The following is a 14,850-nucleotide window of genomic DNA, read 5'->3' on the forward strand; positions in this document are numbered from 1 at the left end:
TTTTCGTCTACAACATACGCACACTTATCAAACTTGAATCCAAGTATATAGCGACAACACTAAATCCGAGTTATGATACGACGGTGGCACTAGTACAGAAACACTATCACAATGTTTTTAAGATATTAGCAAGAGAAAACTCAGAAAAGATACACGACCAATATTAGGAGACTTTAACTAATACTCTGGCGATCTAACTGTTATAATTTATCAGTTGATTTAGGCGTTAGGCATTTGCTATCTATCAACAATGTGGGCGGGCATATGGTCTAATTCTTGTGAGATGATAATACAATTAAAACAAAGAAAATACTTTTTTAGGAACTAAACCTAAACTTAAAAGTCTTTCTAATCAGTTGCTATTTAAGTATTTTCATAATAAATCAAGAAATGCAAATTGTACATGAATTCGAAAAGCCTCTCGTTAAGAAAACTTATGATTAAGAATATAATATCCAAATACTAGTTTATAACACCAAATGCATTGAAACACTTTGTGTCACTTAGCATCAAACATTAAACACTTATACCAATTTGAATTTAACATGGCAACAACCGATATCGGAAAACAAAATCCATCGCGTATATTAATCGGTTGAATATTTTGGTCAGATGCAACTAATTGTTCCCTTTCTCTATGATACTTCAATTTGTATGGGACAAAATGGAAATCTTATGGATAAGAAACAAAAGAAAAAAGAGTTGTGTGAAGAAAGGTCATGCATATACATTAAGTGAAGCTTTAGGATTCATGCAAAACGCTTTAGTAACATATTTCTTCATTTTGTATAAGATTTAACAAGTAAAATTCTATTCAAAAATTCTAGTAATTAAATGATTTATAGATAGGGGATTAACAGTAAAAATACATCTAACAATATTTAATCTAAAATGGCAATAGTATTTAATCTAAAATGGCTAGGAATAGCATCCATTGCTTTTTGAGAATTTTCCTCTTATGCAAGTAATCCTTTCCTTTCTCTACAATATTTTTCATTCCATAGTTCATAATTAGAAAAAGCTCCAATGATAAGGGACAAAATGGAATATTTATAGACAAAAAATAATAGAAAAGTTCTTTGAATGGCCAATAAATTAAAGGAGTAATATAAAAAAAAATGCGTATAGGAAAAGCAACAAAGATGTGTGTGAAAAAATCTCATGCATTTACAATGAAGTTGAAGCATTAGCGTTCATGCAAAAATGTTATGCTCATTGGCTATAAATATATATCTTCAAGAAAACAAAATAAACAAAAGAGAGAATAACAAACAAACAAAAAAGAGATGATGGGGAAATATTTATGGGCGTTAGTATATGTAACGGTGATGATATTAATTATAGTAGTTGAAGTGGAATCAAGTCTTCATAGAGTAGGCGGAGGAAGATACACTTGGAACTCCGATGTCAACTTCTCCGATTGGGCCAACCATCAACGTTTCTACTCCGGCGACTGGCTTTGTTAGTAAAATTTCTTCTTTCTGTTTTTTTTACACACTTTCTTCTTTGTTAATCCTTTTTTTTACTAACACATGTTTCTAAAATGGGCAGATTTCGGGTTCAATCGAACGCGTCACAATATCCTTCAAGTTAACAAGAGTAGCTACGAGCAATGCGTTGACAACGATTACATATTCAACATAACACGAGGAGGACGAGATGTTTTTCAACTCCTTGAACCAAAGCCTTATTATTTCATTTGTGGTAGAGGTTATTGTCTCAAAGGTATGAAGCTTGCAATCACTGTCCTTCCTCAACCGCCACCATCAGCTCCAACCAATTTCACCTCAACCACCACTCCTCTCATACCACCAAATGCTATCACTGCAGCCATTCTCATTTTCGCCTTTAAAGCTTTACTACTTTGACTATGCTTATCTCGTTTGTTTATTGAGTTGGGTTCAATGTATGAACTATTAAAGTTTGAGACACATTCCCAAACTTCAAAAGTTTTCACTTCAATAAGTCGTTTGTTTGTTGTTTTGGAACTATTGTGACGTCCTAAACTTCAGAAATATCCACTACAACAAGTCGTGAACTCTTAACTTTGACTAGGTTCTGTCATTTGTTTTGGTTTCAGTTTTTAATCATGAGCACTACACAAAAGGCTTTGCTTTGTCTAGGTTATGTATGTAGTCTGTTTCCAATGCAAGAACGATTTAGACAAAAGGGTAACTTCCTGAACTTAGATATTCACTACAATAAGTCTTTAATTAAACAACCGAATTGTTAAGGGGGACAAAAGCATATTCAAACCCCAACAGGCAAACAAGGCTGGCGATAATAGTCACAAAAAACATTCCAAGCCTTAGTGTCGATGCCTGGCTTCAAGGCCGAGAGAGATCCTAAGCTGAAAGTCAGATAGCCTATTGAACTACTACTTACTTACTGAGCCAAGTAGGGCTGCTCATTTAACAGAAGAACATGGAGTTGGCGACGTTGTCTTTGAGTCTTGGGAGCTGTGCAACAGAGATTGGTCCTGGAGCTGTGATACCACCATGGCTTGATGATGTCTCAGACTGATCTTCAAACTTCATGAACGTCCCAAGCTGAGCAGCTGCCAAGTGAGCATAGCAGATCGGCGCAACTGCACAAAAAATTAAAATGTCAGTTATTAAGAGAACAAATGAAGACGACTTTAAATCGATGGAGTAGAGAAAACAGTTATGGTAATTACCAACAGAAATGGCACTGGTGCTTCTTTGGTACCTGGAATTTTGCCAAAGAAAGAAATCAGATAATTTCTGTTATCATCACAATCGAAGTTGTCACAAAAAATGTAATGAAGGTTGAATAAGAGACTACATACACATAGGAGAGCGAGTGGACAAGTTCCTGAAGTTCGTCAGCTGAAAAACCAATCTCATCATACAGGACGTGGTAGTGAGTTGGGCGGGTAGTTCCCTAATTCAGAACATAAAGAGTATTAAAACGATTCAGAGGAGCAAACATTAACAAATAAAGTTTTGAGTTGATAGATGAAACTTACAATCATTCCAGCGTGAGCACAGAGGTAGAAATCATTGTTCTTTGGGTGACATATTTTGTTGTCAATGATTGTCCCTGCAAAATAACCAAAACCCCCATGAGATAGAGATCAGCTATGTGTCAAAAAAGGTTATAATATAGATTTGTCAATCACCTGGAGGAACATTTTCAGGAGACGTTGGCTGGAAGAACTTGGTATGATGATTCTTTTGAGCCACCAACAAAAGGAACTTTGGGTTCCAATTTGCGTCTAAGAGCTTGCAAGCCTGAGGAAAGAGAAATGCAATTAAGTACTAACAGAAGAAGAAAATTACACTGAGAAACTTTTATTTTGAAGTTTCAACTACCTCGATGATCTGATCAAGTTCAATATTCAGAACCTGATTGAATTGAGATTCACTCACACCATCCCTAGAAGCATTAAACATCGAAACAACCAATATGAGAAAATAAAGATGGGAAAAATGAAGAGACAAAAGCTCTGATGTAACATACCTGAAAATTATGATATGCTCTGGTTTTCTCTTATTCGAGCTGGTGTAGAAATCTACCAGCAACTCCCTGCAATCAACAAATAAAGTTACATAGATACTTAAACCAGACTTCATGCAAAGATTAAACAAAAGCCACATCAAGAGTTAGTGTAAGTGCACACTTGATAATGCCATCGTCTTCAGTTCCATTTTTCTTGACAAGGGACTCAATCATCTCAGCCTTAGAAGGCTGTGTCCGAACAGATGCTCTATATTTGGATATCAGTGGCCACTCCCTAGAACTCACCACCTAAGTTAATCATAACAAAAGAGACAACTAAATATCAGTCTTGAAGAACTAGCCAAACTAAAAAGCAAACAACAGCAGTGAGTAAACATTTTACAGCAGCGATGGACGGGACATCAGACTGTCCAGGAGATCCATGTGAAACATCCATCCCAAGGATAATGGTTGGAACCTTAGAAATCACAGTGAACGCAGGTGTACGCTCTACACTTAACATTGAGTTCAGGCCTCCAAGCTGTAGTTATATGTTATCAGAGATTGCACACAAGAAGCAAAAACCATTTCCAAAAGAGAAAAAAGGAGAGAGATCACCTTTGCATTAATCTTCAGAAGTAAGTTAGTAAGATACTGATCATTAGGTTGCCGCGTTGGAGCCATGCATTGAGTAACAATGCCAAATTCAGTTAAGTTTTTTTTCTTCCATGGACCTGATGAAGGATTCAAAGTATTTATCCAAGGAAACTTCTATTATATAAAACAAAAAGATGATTGAAGACTGGATTTAAGAGATATCTAACCATAGAGATCACTGTTCTTTTTGTCAGGGAGCACACATAGTATGAATTGTGGGACACCAGGGAGTTTCGATTGGATGTCCTTAAACATGTTCTCAACACGAATCATAGGAGGAGCACGGCGGAATTGATTACCCTCCTCAAACACTTGAAAGGGAGAAGCAATTTCCTGGGACAGAATACAGAAAGAAGCAGTATCTAAATTGTTGATAATCACAAACAAGTTTTCAAGAATACTAAAAACAAAAGAAGAGAATCCTGCTTACAATTCCTTTTGATCCTCCAATTTTTATCAGATCATCAACAACTTGACGTACATTACAGCGAGCAGAGAAATTGACAACAACCCATCGTTGAATTTTGGTGGGCTCAACAAATTCCTGTACAACAAAGGGAATCAGACTCTCTGAACAGGTAAAATACAAAGAAAGGCAGAGAGAAACAGCACCTTGTTGTTGAAGTTCCAGCGACCATTTCTGGGAAAGGTTTCAGATCCACATCCCATTTTCAGCTGTCAGTCAAAGAAAACAAGAGAATATTACATGTATGCAAAAGCTAAAAACAATTCATCATGTCAAAAAGTAAGCGATCGCACCATACCTTGGGAGCTGGTAGAACACGACCCTCCACCTGAGTAAAGTTGGAGCTGATCGAAATGCCACAGGATCGCAGGAGTGGTTCCGCATCATAGTTGCTAACTTTCAGAGCCTGAAAGCATGAAACCAAAGATATGTAAATTCCAGTTCACTGACAAAACAGAACAGTTATGAAGCGGTCAGGATACTTTACTTTGGACAGAACAGTCATCCTCTCTTGGGGTTTCTGTCTGGATTTCTCAACAAGGGCAGATCTTTGGAACGTGGTAAGTGCTTTTGTGTACCTCTGAAGTGGAACCAACGCGCAGAGCTGCGAAAATTCCACCACATTACATACATTAGCATGATTTTTGAAAACAAATTAATACCATGACTATGAGAACGTTGATGAGTATAAGAGGCAAACCTCGAGAGGAATGTAAGTGGGTCGCTTTGGCTTCCCAACATTGATGCAAGGCAAATCCGCAGAATATTGCAAATCAATATGCCTTGTATCGCGGAAGTAGTCAGCAACTGTAACTTCAGTAGTTTCGAACTCTCCATTTTCATTTGGGTTCCTTTTCTTCAATTCAAACCTAGACAGTGTAAAAAGCAAACTTCAGAGAACCATTTATCTTTGAAAGAGATCACAACGTCAGAAAACTAAAACAGAAACAAATGCATCTCACAACAAAGTCAAATTAGTGAATATCTTACGTTTGTTCCCTGCAAGGCTTGTCACTCAATCCGGTTATCTTGAATTCTTGGCCTGAGGGGCTGACCTTTACCCTTAGGTTCTTAAGGGTTCGTTTAGCCTGTTGAAAACAACATGTTAAAATGTGTCAAGCCAAGCAAAAGAGGTAAGGAACATGTTTAGATTATGAAAAAGCCACATATCATAATAAGTAGTTAACCTTAGACCAGTCAATCGAATAAGGGTCCCTAGCATTTTGGTTAGCAATTAGGAAATCAACCACTGGACCAGGCTTGATGATCATGGTGGTTGTAACATCTAGCATAAGAACAAAACATAAACTATTAGACACTAAATTATTGCTACAACAGACAGAATCAAACACCAACATCAAGTACAAGTGAAATTATGTACCCATATTAAGTGACATGCCACCCTGCGTTGTTCTGAAACTGGAGTGAAATCCCCTACATCCTAAGATGTTACCACCAACTGGTTCACAGTTGGTTGGATCATTGTGGAAAAAAGACTGTCGAACAAGCAAGCAACCTCTGCAATTTGTACCATAGGTATTAGAAAGACAAATATATGAGATTAACAAAATACATATATACACTTGACACTTACTGTCTAGCAGCATGTTGCCTCAATATGATATCAAGAACCCGTATTGCCTCCTGGGAATTCTCTGATTCTTGTCCCCGCATTGCATTAGCAAGAGCTTGAAGAGGAATTTTGGCCGCATAGCTGATCTCCACTCTAAAGTTTTTGGACCGGTTAGGCCTACGCAGTCTTTTCCTATCACCATCACTTGGACTTTCATTCCCATTGGGGCTTCCGTTTCCATTAGCCCTGCTCACAAAATCCTTACTAAGAACAAAAACTAAAGCACACAACCAATGTAATGACTATAGTCAGATGATGTTTTACCTTGTAGCAGATACTTCCTCAAGCACCACAGAAAAATCCATCTTGTTACTAGGCAAAGCTCCATATGTAAACAACGTCTTCTCACCGTCATAAGCAAACTCTTTACCATCCAGATCAGAATGGTAAGTCTGATGCACCTTGTCAAGGATTTTTCTTCCAACACCCTTTTGTTCAACAGGACGACCATCATCATAGAATAGAGCCACCTGTACAAACCCACAAATAATCCCATTAGTTTGACATCATTCAGAACCAAATAACAGAATAAGTCAACATAACAGTAGCAAAAAAACATACACACTGCATCCATTCTAGTGACATCAATCATCCAACAAAAATAACACAAAATAGTTTCAAAAACTTACACTGTAGTGGAAGAAATGACCCTGAAGATTAGCCACATCGACTTTGAAATGATTTGTTAACAAGGGGATCTTTTGGCCCCTTGTTCCAAATCCTTTTCGAGCCATAGGAACTCGAACTGGCCCCTTCTTCTCAGCAAGTTCAGTTTTAACACGAACTGGTTCCACATTTGGAGGTATAACTGGTGGAGGAGGTGGTAATGCCTCAGTAACCCCACTCCCGTTTGCCCCATTTGCTGATTCAAGATCAGCTCCGTTACCATTTGTTGAATCCATCTCCTGCTCAAAGAAACCAAACAAAAAAAAAGTTCAGATTTCAACATTTATAAGCAAAAGACACAATCCTATACAAAACCAAGCAAAAATTTCAACATATATGAGTTTGTTCTGTCGCAATCTAAACAAACATCAAAGCAAAAATGGTAAAATTTGAGAAAGTTTGCAACTTTCCTTCATAAATCCCAAAAGAGAAGTAAAATCTTTGACTAAAACTAAAAAGCCCCAATTTTTTTGACGCATGCAAGTGTAAGCAAACATGTATAACACGGAAAAACGTCAGCTTTCATGACATAGTAACAAAATTGCGTCAGCCATGTGACAGTTCATAGCTTTATTCAAAAGACAAACCCAGAAAGGTGACATCTTTGAAGCAAAAACCTCATCAAAAATCTCACCTTTAAAACAAAAAAACCCACAAAATCAAAGTGAAGAAGCTCTATAAGCAAGAAAAATCCAAACTTTTTAACACATTAACTCTAAAATCTACAAAAGAACACTGCATGTGAAGTATTCAAGCTTGAGAGTAAGAATTTGTAAAAAAAAACTCGGAAAAAATAGGTTTTTGATATGAAAAACACAGAAACCACACAAAAAGTCACAAACCCAGAGATTAAAGAAGCCACATTTCTAAGAAATACACAAAACCTATGAGCTAAAGAACATAAACCCTACAGTAGAATCAAACAAAAAAGCACACTCACAAGACCCTAAAATCATCACCTTTGAGTTTATCGATGAAACAAAAACGAAACCCTAGCCGAAACAAGAGAGGATTATTTTTCTTTCTTTTTTTTTCAATTTCTCTCTTTTGCTTTTTTATTTTACTCTCAAAATTTAGCTCCGACCTGAGAGGAAAATGGTTCAGTGACAGTAGCATAAATCGAGGATTCTTCGCTTTCAGTTATGTTCCTCTACGTCACGGCTCCATCATAGTAGAGCTACTCTTACAATCTTGACCGTTAAAATGGTTGACTTATGTTATTGACTTCGCTTTGTGTCCCGCTAGATTATTTTAAATTTTTTAATTTCAATTGGTAGTGGTGGTAGACAAACCTTCTGTGTTCTAATATTGAATGTGCGCATTAATTGACACGTACATGCTACATAACTATGGATTTAACAACTGTGTTACAATAATTATAAATTATTATTAAGCACAATATAAAATTTAAACAGTTTTATGTCTCCTAAACTATGTAACTTATTGTCAATTAGTTTATGTGCTTCAATGATCTCGTTTATGGTTGATCCTCACTGGAATCCATTTTTGATTATTGACTAAAAAGGTATCTAAGCCGCAATTATAAAAATTATAAATTGGTGAATAGAGATTAGGTGGATTCAATAAAGAAAACTATAATTGGAGATGATTCTTGATCTGTGATTAAGGTTATAAGTGGAGAAAGACAAATAGTCAAGTGTGTGACATTTGGAACTTACATAGCTAGCCAGCTGGAGAATGAGGGTATCTACAAATATTCTCTATAGTTTAGTTATATTACACACATCGGCAAGTTAGCTATATATGGTTAATTACAGATGCAATTGGAACCAAAATTAAAATGATACTCCACTTAGAGAGACATCACATTTTTGAAGTATATAAGATCAGGAGGTGCTTGAATTATGTTATTAATATTATACATTGTGTACACTTGAGATATAGGATATAATAAATTTAGTTAGTTAGTGTTGACATATAGTTTTTAAGTGTTTGACATTTGGAACGTACGTAGTTAGCCAAGCCAGCTGGAGGACAAAAACTAGCTAGTTGGTGAAAATGGATATCTACAATTACCTTCTAGCTAGCTAGGTGGCTAAAGACAGATGCACTCGGAACCAAAACAAACAAGATACCCGACTTGAAGAGACCACATTTTAAAGCATACAAGATCAAGAGAGGTGTTTGAGTTGTGTCTACGTTCAGACCCAAAGAAAATTGAAAGAAAACGATTTCTGGCCTAACCATCTAGCAAGTGATATTTAGGATCGGATGCTTTGTAACTTAAAGGAATTTGTGTGCATTGTTTCTTAACCATTGTGATAGTTTACCAAATTGATTTTGAATTTGGCTAAGTTACGTTAGAGGCTTTTACCACACTAATCATGAATTAGCCTAATTGTTAGAGGTTCATTATCTTGAAAATATGTAGATCGATTGCATGATTTCTAACATCTTGATTGTTCAATTTATCTATCTTGTTTATTTGCTCATTTTAGTTCTTAATTTTGTTAGTTTAGTTTTCAATTATCTACTATATATAGTTTAATTGCTTTCATTTATCCCTTCTTTTATTCTATGCATGTTAGGGTATTAGTGAGACCGTAGATTCTCATACCGTCTTATGGCAAATGATTTCATCATAATTTAATGTGTTATACTGTTATGGCATTTTCCCGTGGATTTGATTCAATCTTTAGTTACTCCAATGACATACCACGCATATGCGTAATGTGTATTTATGGTTAAAATTACATCACATGAGAGTATCGGACAATTTACAAAAATGTATACGAGGTAGTGTATAAGACGGTGTATGGGATAATTCATATGGTTCAGTACAAAATAATATACTAGGCTGTGTGCGTGAAGGGATGTATGAGATGGTATAAACAGAGGTGTATAAGATGATGTACAAGGCCGTGTACAAGATAATGTGAGATTATGTAAAAGATAGTATACAAGATGGTGTGTTTAACTCTGTACAAGTGGTGTTTAATACTGTGTAAGGGATGGTATATGAGACAATGTATAAATCAATGTACAAGATGAGACGAGCTGTGAAATTTATGTATTTACTCTAAGATCCATGAGAGTTTCTTCTTCATGTCTCAGGTGAGGAGGTTGGCGAAAGGAAGGTTAGGAAAAGTGAAGATAAATTTGATTTTGTTACAAAAGTCAAAAACATTTGCCTATATAACTTAAATATGGAGCCCATTATCATTATTCGTAGTTAGTAGAGCTTGTTCACGTTTATGTTACGATCTTGTATTGATAGAAGAATGTTTTCACTTGTCTTCGACTGAATCAGTGTTGCCTTCTCTCAGGTTATATCTTTCGTCTATGCTTTCGTCAAAGCAAAAAATCCCTAAATTAGATGAATTTTATGCCTTGACTCAAGGCATAAATTCATCAAATGTGGTATATAGAGCGTATTTAGCTTCATATATACTATTGAGTTTCCAGAGTCGTACGAGCGCTATCAAGTATCAGAAGCGAATAAAAATAAAATATCCTTACGAAAAAAAAAATCGTCTACAAAAAATAAACATCATTGTCATGTAAGAAAAAGAAAATTGACAAACTAAATATTAGTTCTTAAACAGTTGTTGACCCTTCCTCTCCACTAAATCGTTAACCAAGCTTTCAAAATCAATGTCTCTAACCAATTCTCTTTCGATTGATAATATAGCCAACTCACTCAATCTTTCTTGTGACATAGTCGACCGAAGATACGATTTGATCAACTTCAGCTTTGAAAAACTTCTTTAAGCAGATGCAACCGAAACTGGAATCGTCAACATTGTTCCTATAAAGCAATGGTACCTTCAATATGAGACAAAAATTATATATTAAATCTGCTTTGAAAGCAAAGTGAAATTTTTGTCTCCAATTATAAAGTAACATAACTATTCTAATGAGCTTTTGCTATTTGGATCTAATGTTATCATATTATTACCTCTACAACGTTCATCCTTTTCTAGCGCTTGTTGTTGTTCATCTTTTGCATGCGGATCATATATGCGTGTAATCTGGTCGTTGTCAAATTTTTATTAATTAGCATTTCAAGCCATTGCCATTGTCAACGAATATTCAGTATTTATTAGAAAAATCAACAGAAATTTAATATCTATTTAGTTTTGTTGAAATTTAAAGATATAAATCAATATTTACTATAAATTTAATTTTAGTAATATTTTTCCGATTTAGATTTTGTTATTCCCGTTTTTTTATATTGATCAGTTTTAGCGTTTTTTAGCGGTGAACAGTAGACTCAACTCGGATTGGACTAGACGGGCGATCCCGGTAGAACAGGTCCGAACGCCCGGTCTGGTTCCCAAACACTGCAATTACCGCATCTTGTGTTGTGGACCGGACCGACTATGACTGAATATTGCATTCATTTTGATCCTAAAAATGTCAATCAATGCTCATTTATTTATTATATATTTTGGAAAAAAGTGAGAAAAAACTGAAACGGTGCGACGTTATTAAATCTTTTAAATCCCCCCACCAAAGCATCTGCTTCTTCCTCTTGTCTCTCTCTCTCTCTCTCTCTCTTTCATCTTCAAACTCTACAAACCCAGAAACCACCACACAGTAATTAATGTCTCTTTCTTTCTTCCCATGTGATCTTTAACAGACTTTTCTTCTTATTCTCCATCTCTGAAGTTGTGGGGATTCATCAAGACTTCCTTATCTGTTTCTTTTATAAAACAAGAGAGAGATACCACTTTTGGTGTTCTTTATTTGCAACTCTTTCAGGCAAACACTCTTTGTCTCTTTTCTTATCTTATTATTGTTTCTATTTTTTGTTGATAATACTTTCGATTTTTTTTGGCTCTCTGTTCTTTCTAGATCGTTTGGTTTTATTGTCTATAATATTCATTTTGACAATCTATGTATTGATATGAGAACATTACTTCTTAGTCTCTTTAGTTTTTTTTTTTGTTTTTGACCCTTAAGCTTGATTTGTTGTTTTTAGCTTCTGGTGATTTGTTTGATCAAAGAAAGCTTATAAGTTTTTTTTTCTTTTTCAGGTTAAAGAAATCGATAGGCTCTGTTCTTGATTGTGGTGGAAGAGACATGATGATGTTTAACGAGATGGGAATGTATGGAAACATGGATTTCTTCTCTTCCTCCACATCTCTCGATGTGTGTCCATTACCACAAGCTGAACAAGAACCTGTAGTTGAAGATGTCGACTACACCGATGATGAGATGGATGTGGATGAGCTTGAGAAGAGGATGTGGAGAGACAAAATGCGTTTGAAACGTCTCAAGGAGCAACAGAGTAAGTGTAAAGAAGGCGTCGATGGTTCGAAACAGAGGCAGTCGCAAGAGCAAGCTAGGAGGAAGAAAATGTCTAGAGCCCAAGATGGGATCTTGAAGTATATGTTGAAGATGATGGAAGTTTGTAAAGCTCAAGGCTTTGTTTATGGTATTATTCCTGAGAAGGGTAAGCCTGTGACTGGTGCTTCGGATAATTTGAGGGAATGGTGGAAAGATAAGGTTAGGTTTGATCGTAATGGTCCAGCTGCTATTGCTAAGTATCAGTCAGAGAATAATATTTCTGGAGGGAGTAATGATTGTAACAGCTTGGTTGGTCCAACACCGCATACGCTTCAGGAGCTTCAGGACACGACTCTTGGTTCGCTTTTATCGGCTTTGATGCAACATTGTGATCCACCGCAGAGACGGTTTCCTTTGGAGAAAGGAGTTTCTCCACCTTGGTGGCCTAATGGGAATGAAGAGTGGTGGCCTCAGCTTGGTTTACCAAATGAGCAAGGTCCTCCTCCTTATAAGAAGCCTCATGATTTGAAGAAAGCTTGGAAAGTCGGTGTTTTAACTGCGGTGATCAAGCATATGTCGCCGGATATTGCGAAGATCCGTAAGCTTGTGAGGCAATCAAAATGCTTGCAGGATAAGATGACGGCGAAAGAGAGTGCTACTTGGCTTGCCATTATTAACCAAGAAGAGGTTGTGGCTCGGGAGCTTTATCCCGAGTCATGCCCTCCTCTTTCTTCTTCTTCATCATTAGGAAGCGGGTCGCTTCTCATTAATGATTGTAGCGAGTATGACGTTGAAGGTTTCGAGAAGGAACAACATGGTTTCGATGTGGAAGAGCGGAAACCAGAGATAGTGATGATGCATCCTCTAGCAAGCTTTGGGGTTGCTAAAATGCAACATTTTCCCATAAAGGAGGAGGTCGCCACCACGGTAAACTTAGAGTTCACGAGAAAGAGGAAGCAGAACAATGATATGAATGTTATGGTAATGGACAGATCAGCAGGTTACACTTGTGAGAATGGTCAGTGTCCTCACAGCAAAATGAATCTTGGATTTCAAGACAGGAGTTCAAGGGACAACCACCAGATGGTTTGTCCATATAGAGACAATCGTTTAGCGTATGGAGCATCCAAGTTTCATATGGGTGGAATGAAACTAGTAGTTCCTCAGCAACCAGTCCAACCGATCGACCTATCGGGCGTTGGAGTTCCGGAAAACGGGCAGAAGATGATCACCGAGCTTATGGCCATGTACGACAGAAATGTCCAAAGCAACCAAACGCCTCCTACTTTGATGGAAAACCAAAGCATGGTCATTGATGCAAAAGCAGCTCAGAATCAGCAGCTGAATTTCAACAGTGGCAATCAAATGTTTATGCAACAAGGGACGAACAACGGGGTTAACAATCGGTTCCAGATGGTGTTTGATTCGACACCATTCGATATGGCAGCATTCGATTACAGAGATGATTGGCAAACCGGAGCAATGGAAGGAATGGGGAAGCAGCAGCAGCAGCAGCAGCAGCAGCAAGATGTATCAATATGGTTCTGAATATTACACAATCTCTGTAACATTCATTCTTTCATAATAACTCTGTTACCTACTTACCTGACTTGGGTATGTATTCTATTGGCACCAAACACTCATCTATATTGTTGATGATGATGAAGCCATCTATTTTTTTTGTGTCTGAAAGTCATTTAACTCGCTTCATTGTTTTAATAATGTCACTATCCATTGAACATCATTCTCATGCTACAAGTTTGATTCTTTGAGTTCTATTTTTTAATCTTTGGGTTTAACCGTATAAGTTCAAGTAGCCAGCATAACAATCATGAAACAATATGGAACTCTTCTCTTTTTTCTCTTTTTCTTTTAAGTGTTAAGTCTGTCATTTTTGTTGGTTGTTCTCTAGTCAACTCAATTCAATAATCAATATCATAAGAAAAACACATGGCTTAGCCATATTTATAGGGTTATAAAAAGCATTTATCTTATAATATAAGTTATCTTCTTTGCTTTCATGTAGAAAGTATATTCTCTTATAATTTGTTTGGTCAAACACAATTGAATAATATAGTAACAGGTTGCCAACAATTGCATCAGTGTCGGCTACTGTGGCTTCTTCTTCACCACTGGCAAATTCTAATGTAACTTTTTTTATCCACATTGTAATCCAAAACGGATATTTATATAATAATAAGGTGAAAAAAGCCAAAAATGGTGAGAGTGTTTTTGGGAGGAAGAGAAGACAAACGTTGTTGTCTCCTTTATTTTGGAATTGGAGGACAGGCCATGTGATATGCGTTGTGAAACCCCACCACTCTTTTAGTCTCTTCATCGCCAAAACTGACTACATTCATGCACCCATTTTTTGGTTCTTTATTATTCTTATATTCTGAACATAATATATAGTAATGCAAAGATATAATTGCCAGTTTTAACTTAGTAATTTTTTGGTATGATTTTTTATTTTAATATAAAAAAGTAACGTAGTAATTTATGTAAGTGTCGTGACTATGCATCATTCACATTTAATTCTTATAGTATATGACTATTTTATTTTGTCATTTTATTATTCTTAAACAAAAAATGTTTTGATATGTTCTAAATTTCCAATTCACCAAGATAAGTTATGGATCTATCAATTTTCAATAATTTACTTAATAGGTTTTGTCACAATTTCATTCATATAATCTGAATTTTCAGTAGTGAG

The 14,850-nt window shown here is 36.2% G+C and overlaps 3 protein-coding genes across 4 annotated transcripts; 2 read left to right on the plus strand and 1 right to left on the minus strand.

Moving 5' to 3' along the window:
- The first annotated feature begins 1,134 nt into the window (after positions 1 to 1,134).
- Positions 1,135 to 2,102, plus strand: ENODL20 (early nodulin-like protein 20). The gene is made up of 2 exons (NM_201810.2): positions 1,135 to 1,461; positions 1,552 to 2,102. The coding sequence occupies exons 1-2, from the start codon at positions 1,287 to 1,289 to the stop codon at positions 1,866 to 1,868; spliced, it is 492 nt and encodes a 163-aa protein (NP_973539.1). The 5' UTR covers positions 1,135 to 1,286; the 3' UTR covers positions 1,869 to 2,102.
- Positions 2,103 to 2,118: 16 nt separating this feature from the next.
- AGO4 (Argonaute family protein) lies at positions 2,119 to 8,008 on the minus strand. 2 transcript variants are annotated; one of them, NM_128262.4, is made up of 23 exons: positions 7,844 to 8,008; positions 6,848 to 7,123; positions 6,483 to 6,688; positions 6,180 to 6,404; positions 5,967 to 6,103; positions 5,773 to 5,870; positions 5,576 to 5,673; positions 5,286 to 5,454; positions 5,073 to 5,189; positions 4,884 to 4,991; positions 4,732 to 4,794; positions 4,550 to 4,663; positions 4,287 to 4,452; positions 4,081 to 4,196; positions 3,866 to 4,003; positions 3,644 to 3,771; positions 3,484 to 3,549; positions 3,336 to 3,399; positions 3,143 to 3,254; positions 2,990 to 3,063; positions 2,810 to 2,904; positions 2,678 to 2,709; positions 2,119 to 2,587 (listed from the first exon to the last, which is right to left on the minus strand). In NM_128262.4, exons 2-23 carry the CDS (start codon positions 7,118 to 7,120, stop codon positions 2,412 to 2,414), a joined length of 2,775 nt encoding a protein of 924 aa, NP_565633.1. In that variant the 5' UTR covers positions 7,121 to 7,123; positions 7,844 to 8,008; the 3' UTR covers positions 2,119 to 2,411. The 2 variants fall into 2 exon arrangements, with proteins under 2 accessions (NP_565633.1, NP_001189613.1); NM_001202684.1 differs by having other exon boundaries at positions 2,151 to 2,587; positions 7,825 to 7,974.
- A 3,264-nt stretch (positions 8,009 to 11,272) lies between these two features.
- On the plus strand, positions 11,273 to 13,910 carry EIL1 (ETHYLENE-INSENSITIVE3-like 1). Its single transcript, NM_128263.5, has 2 exons — positions 11,273 to 11,609; positions 11,885 to 13,910. The coding sequence occupies exon 2, from the start codon at positions 11,931 to 11,933 to the stop codon at positions 13,683 to 13,685; it is 1,755 nt and encodes a 584-aa protein (NP_180273.1). The 5' UTR covers positions 11,273 to 11,609; positions 11,885 to 11,930; the 3' UTR covers positions 13,686 to 13,910.
- The last annotated feature ends 940 nt before the right edge of the window (positions 13,911 to 14,850 follow it).

The sequence above is a fragment of the Arabidopsis thaliana genome, chromosome 2 (assembly GCF_000001735.4).
Source record: "Arabidopsis thaliana chromosome 2, partial sequence".
Taxonomy (NCBI): domain Eukaryota; kingdom Viridiplantae; phylum Streptophyta; class Magnoliopsida; order Brassicales; family Brassicaceae; genus Arabidopsis; species Arabidopsis thaliana.

Excerpts from the sequence above, each read along its gene's own strand:
- ENODL20 (NM_201810.2), top strand. The coding sequence starts at position 1,287 with ATGATGGGGAAATATTTATGGGCGTTAGTATATGTAACGGTGATGATA. Across the intron at positions 1,462-1,551 it reads CTACTCCGGCGACTGGCTTT|ATTTCGGGTTCAATCGAACG; the intron begins GTTAGTAAAATT and ends TAAAATGGGCAG.
- AGO4 (NM_128262.4), bottom strand. The coding sequence starts at position 7,120 with ATGGATTCAACAAATGGTAACGGAGCTGATCTTGAATCAGCAAATGGG. Across the intron at positions 4,004-4,080 it reads TTCTGAAGATTAATGCAAAG|CTTGGAGGCCTGAACTCAAT; the intron begins GTGATCTCTCTC and ends ATATAACTACAG. Across the intron at positions 3,255-3,335 it reads AACTTGATCAGATCATCGAG|GCTTGCAAGCTCTTAGACGC; the intron begins GTAGTTGAAACT and ends CTCTTTCCTCAG.
- EIL1 (NM_128263.5), top strand. The coding sequence starts at position 11,931 with ATGATGATGTTTAACGAGATGGGAATGTATGGAAACATGGATTTCTTC.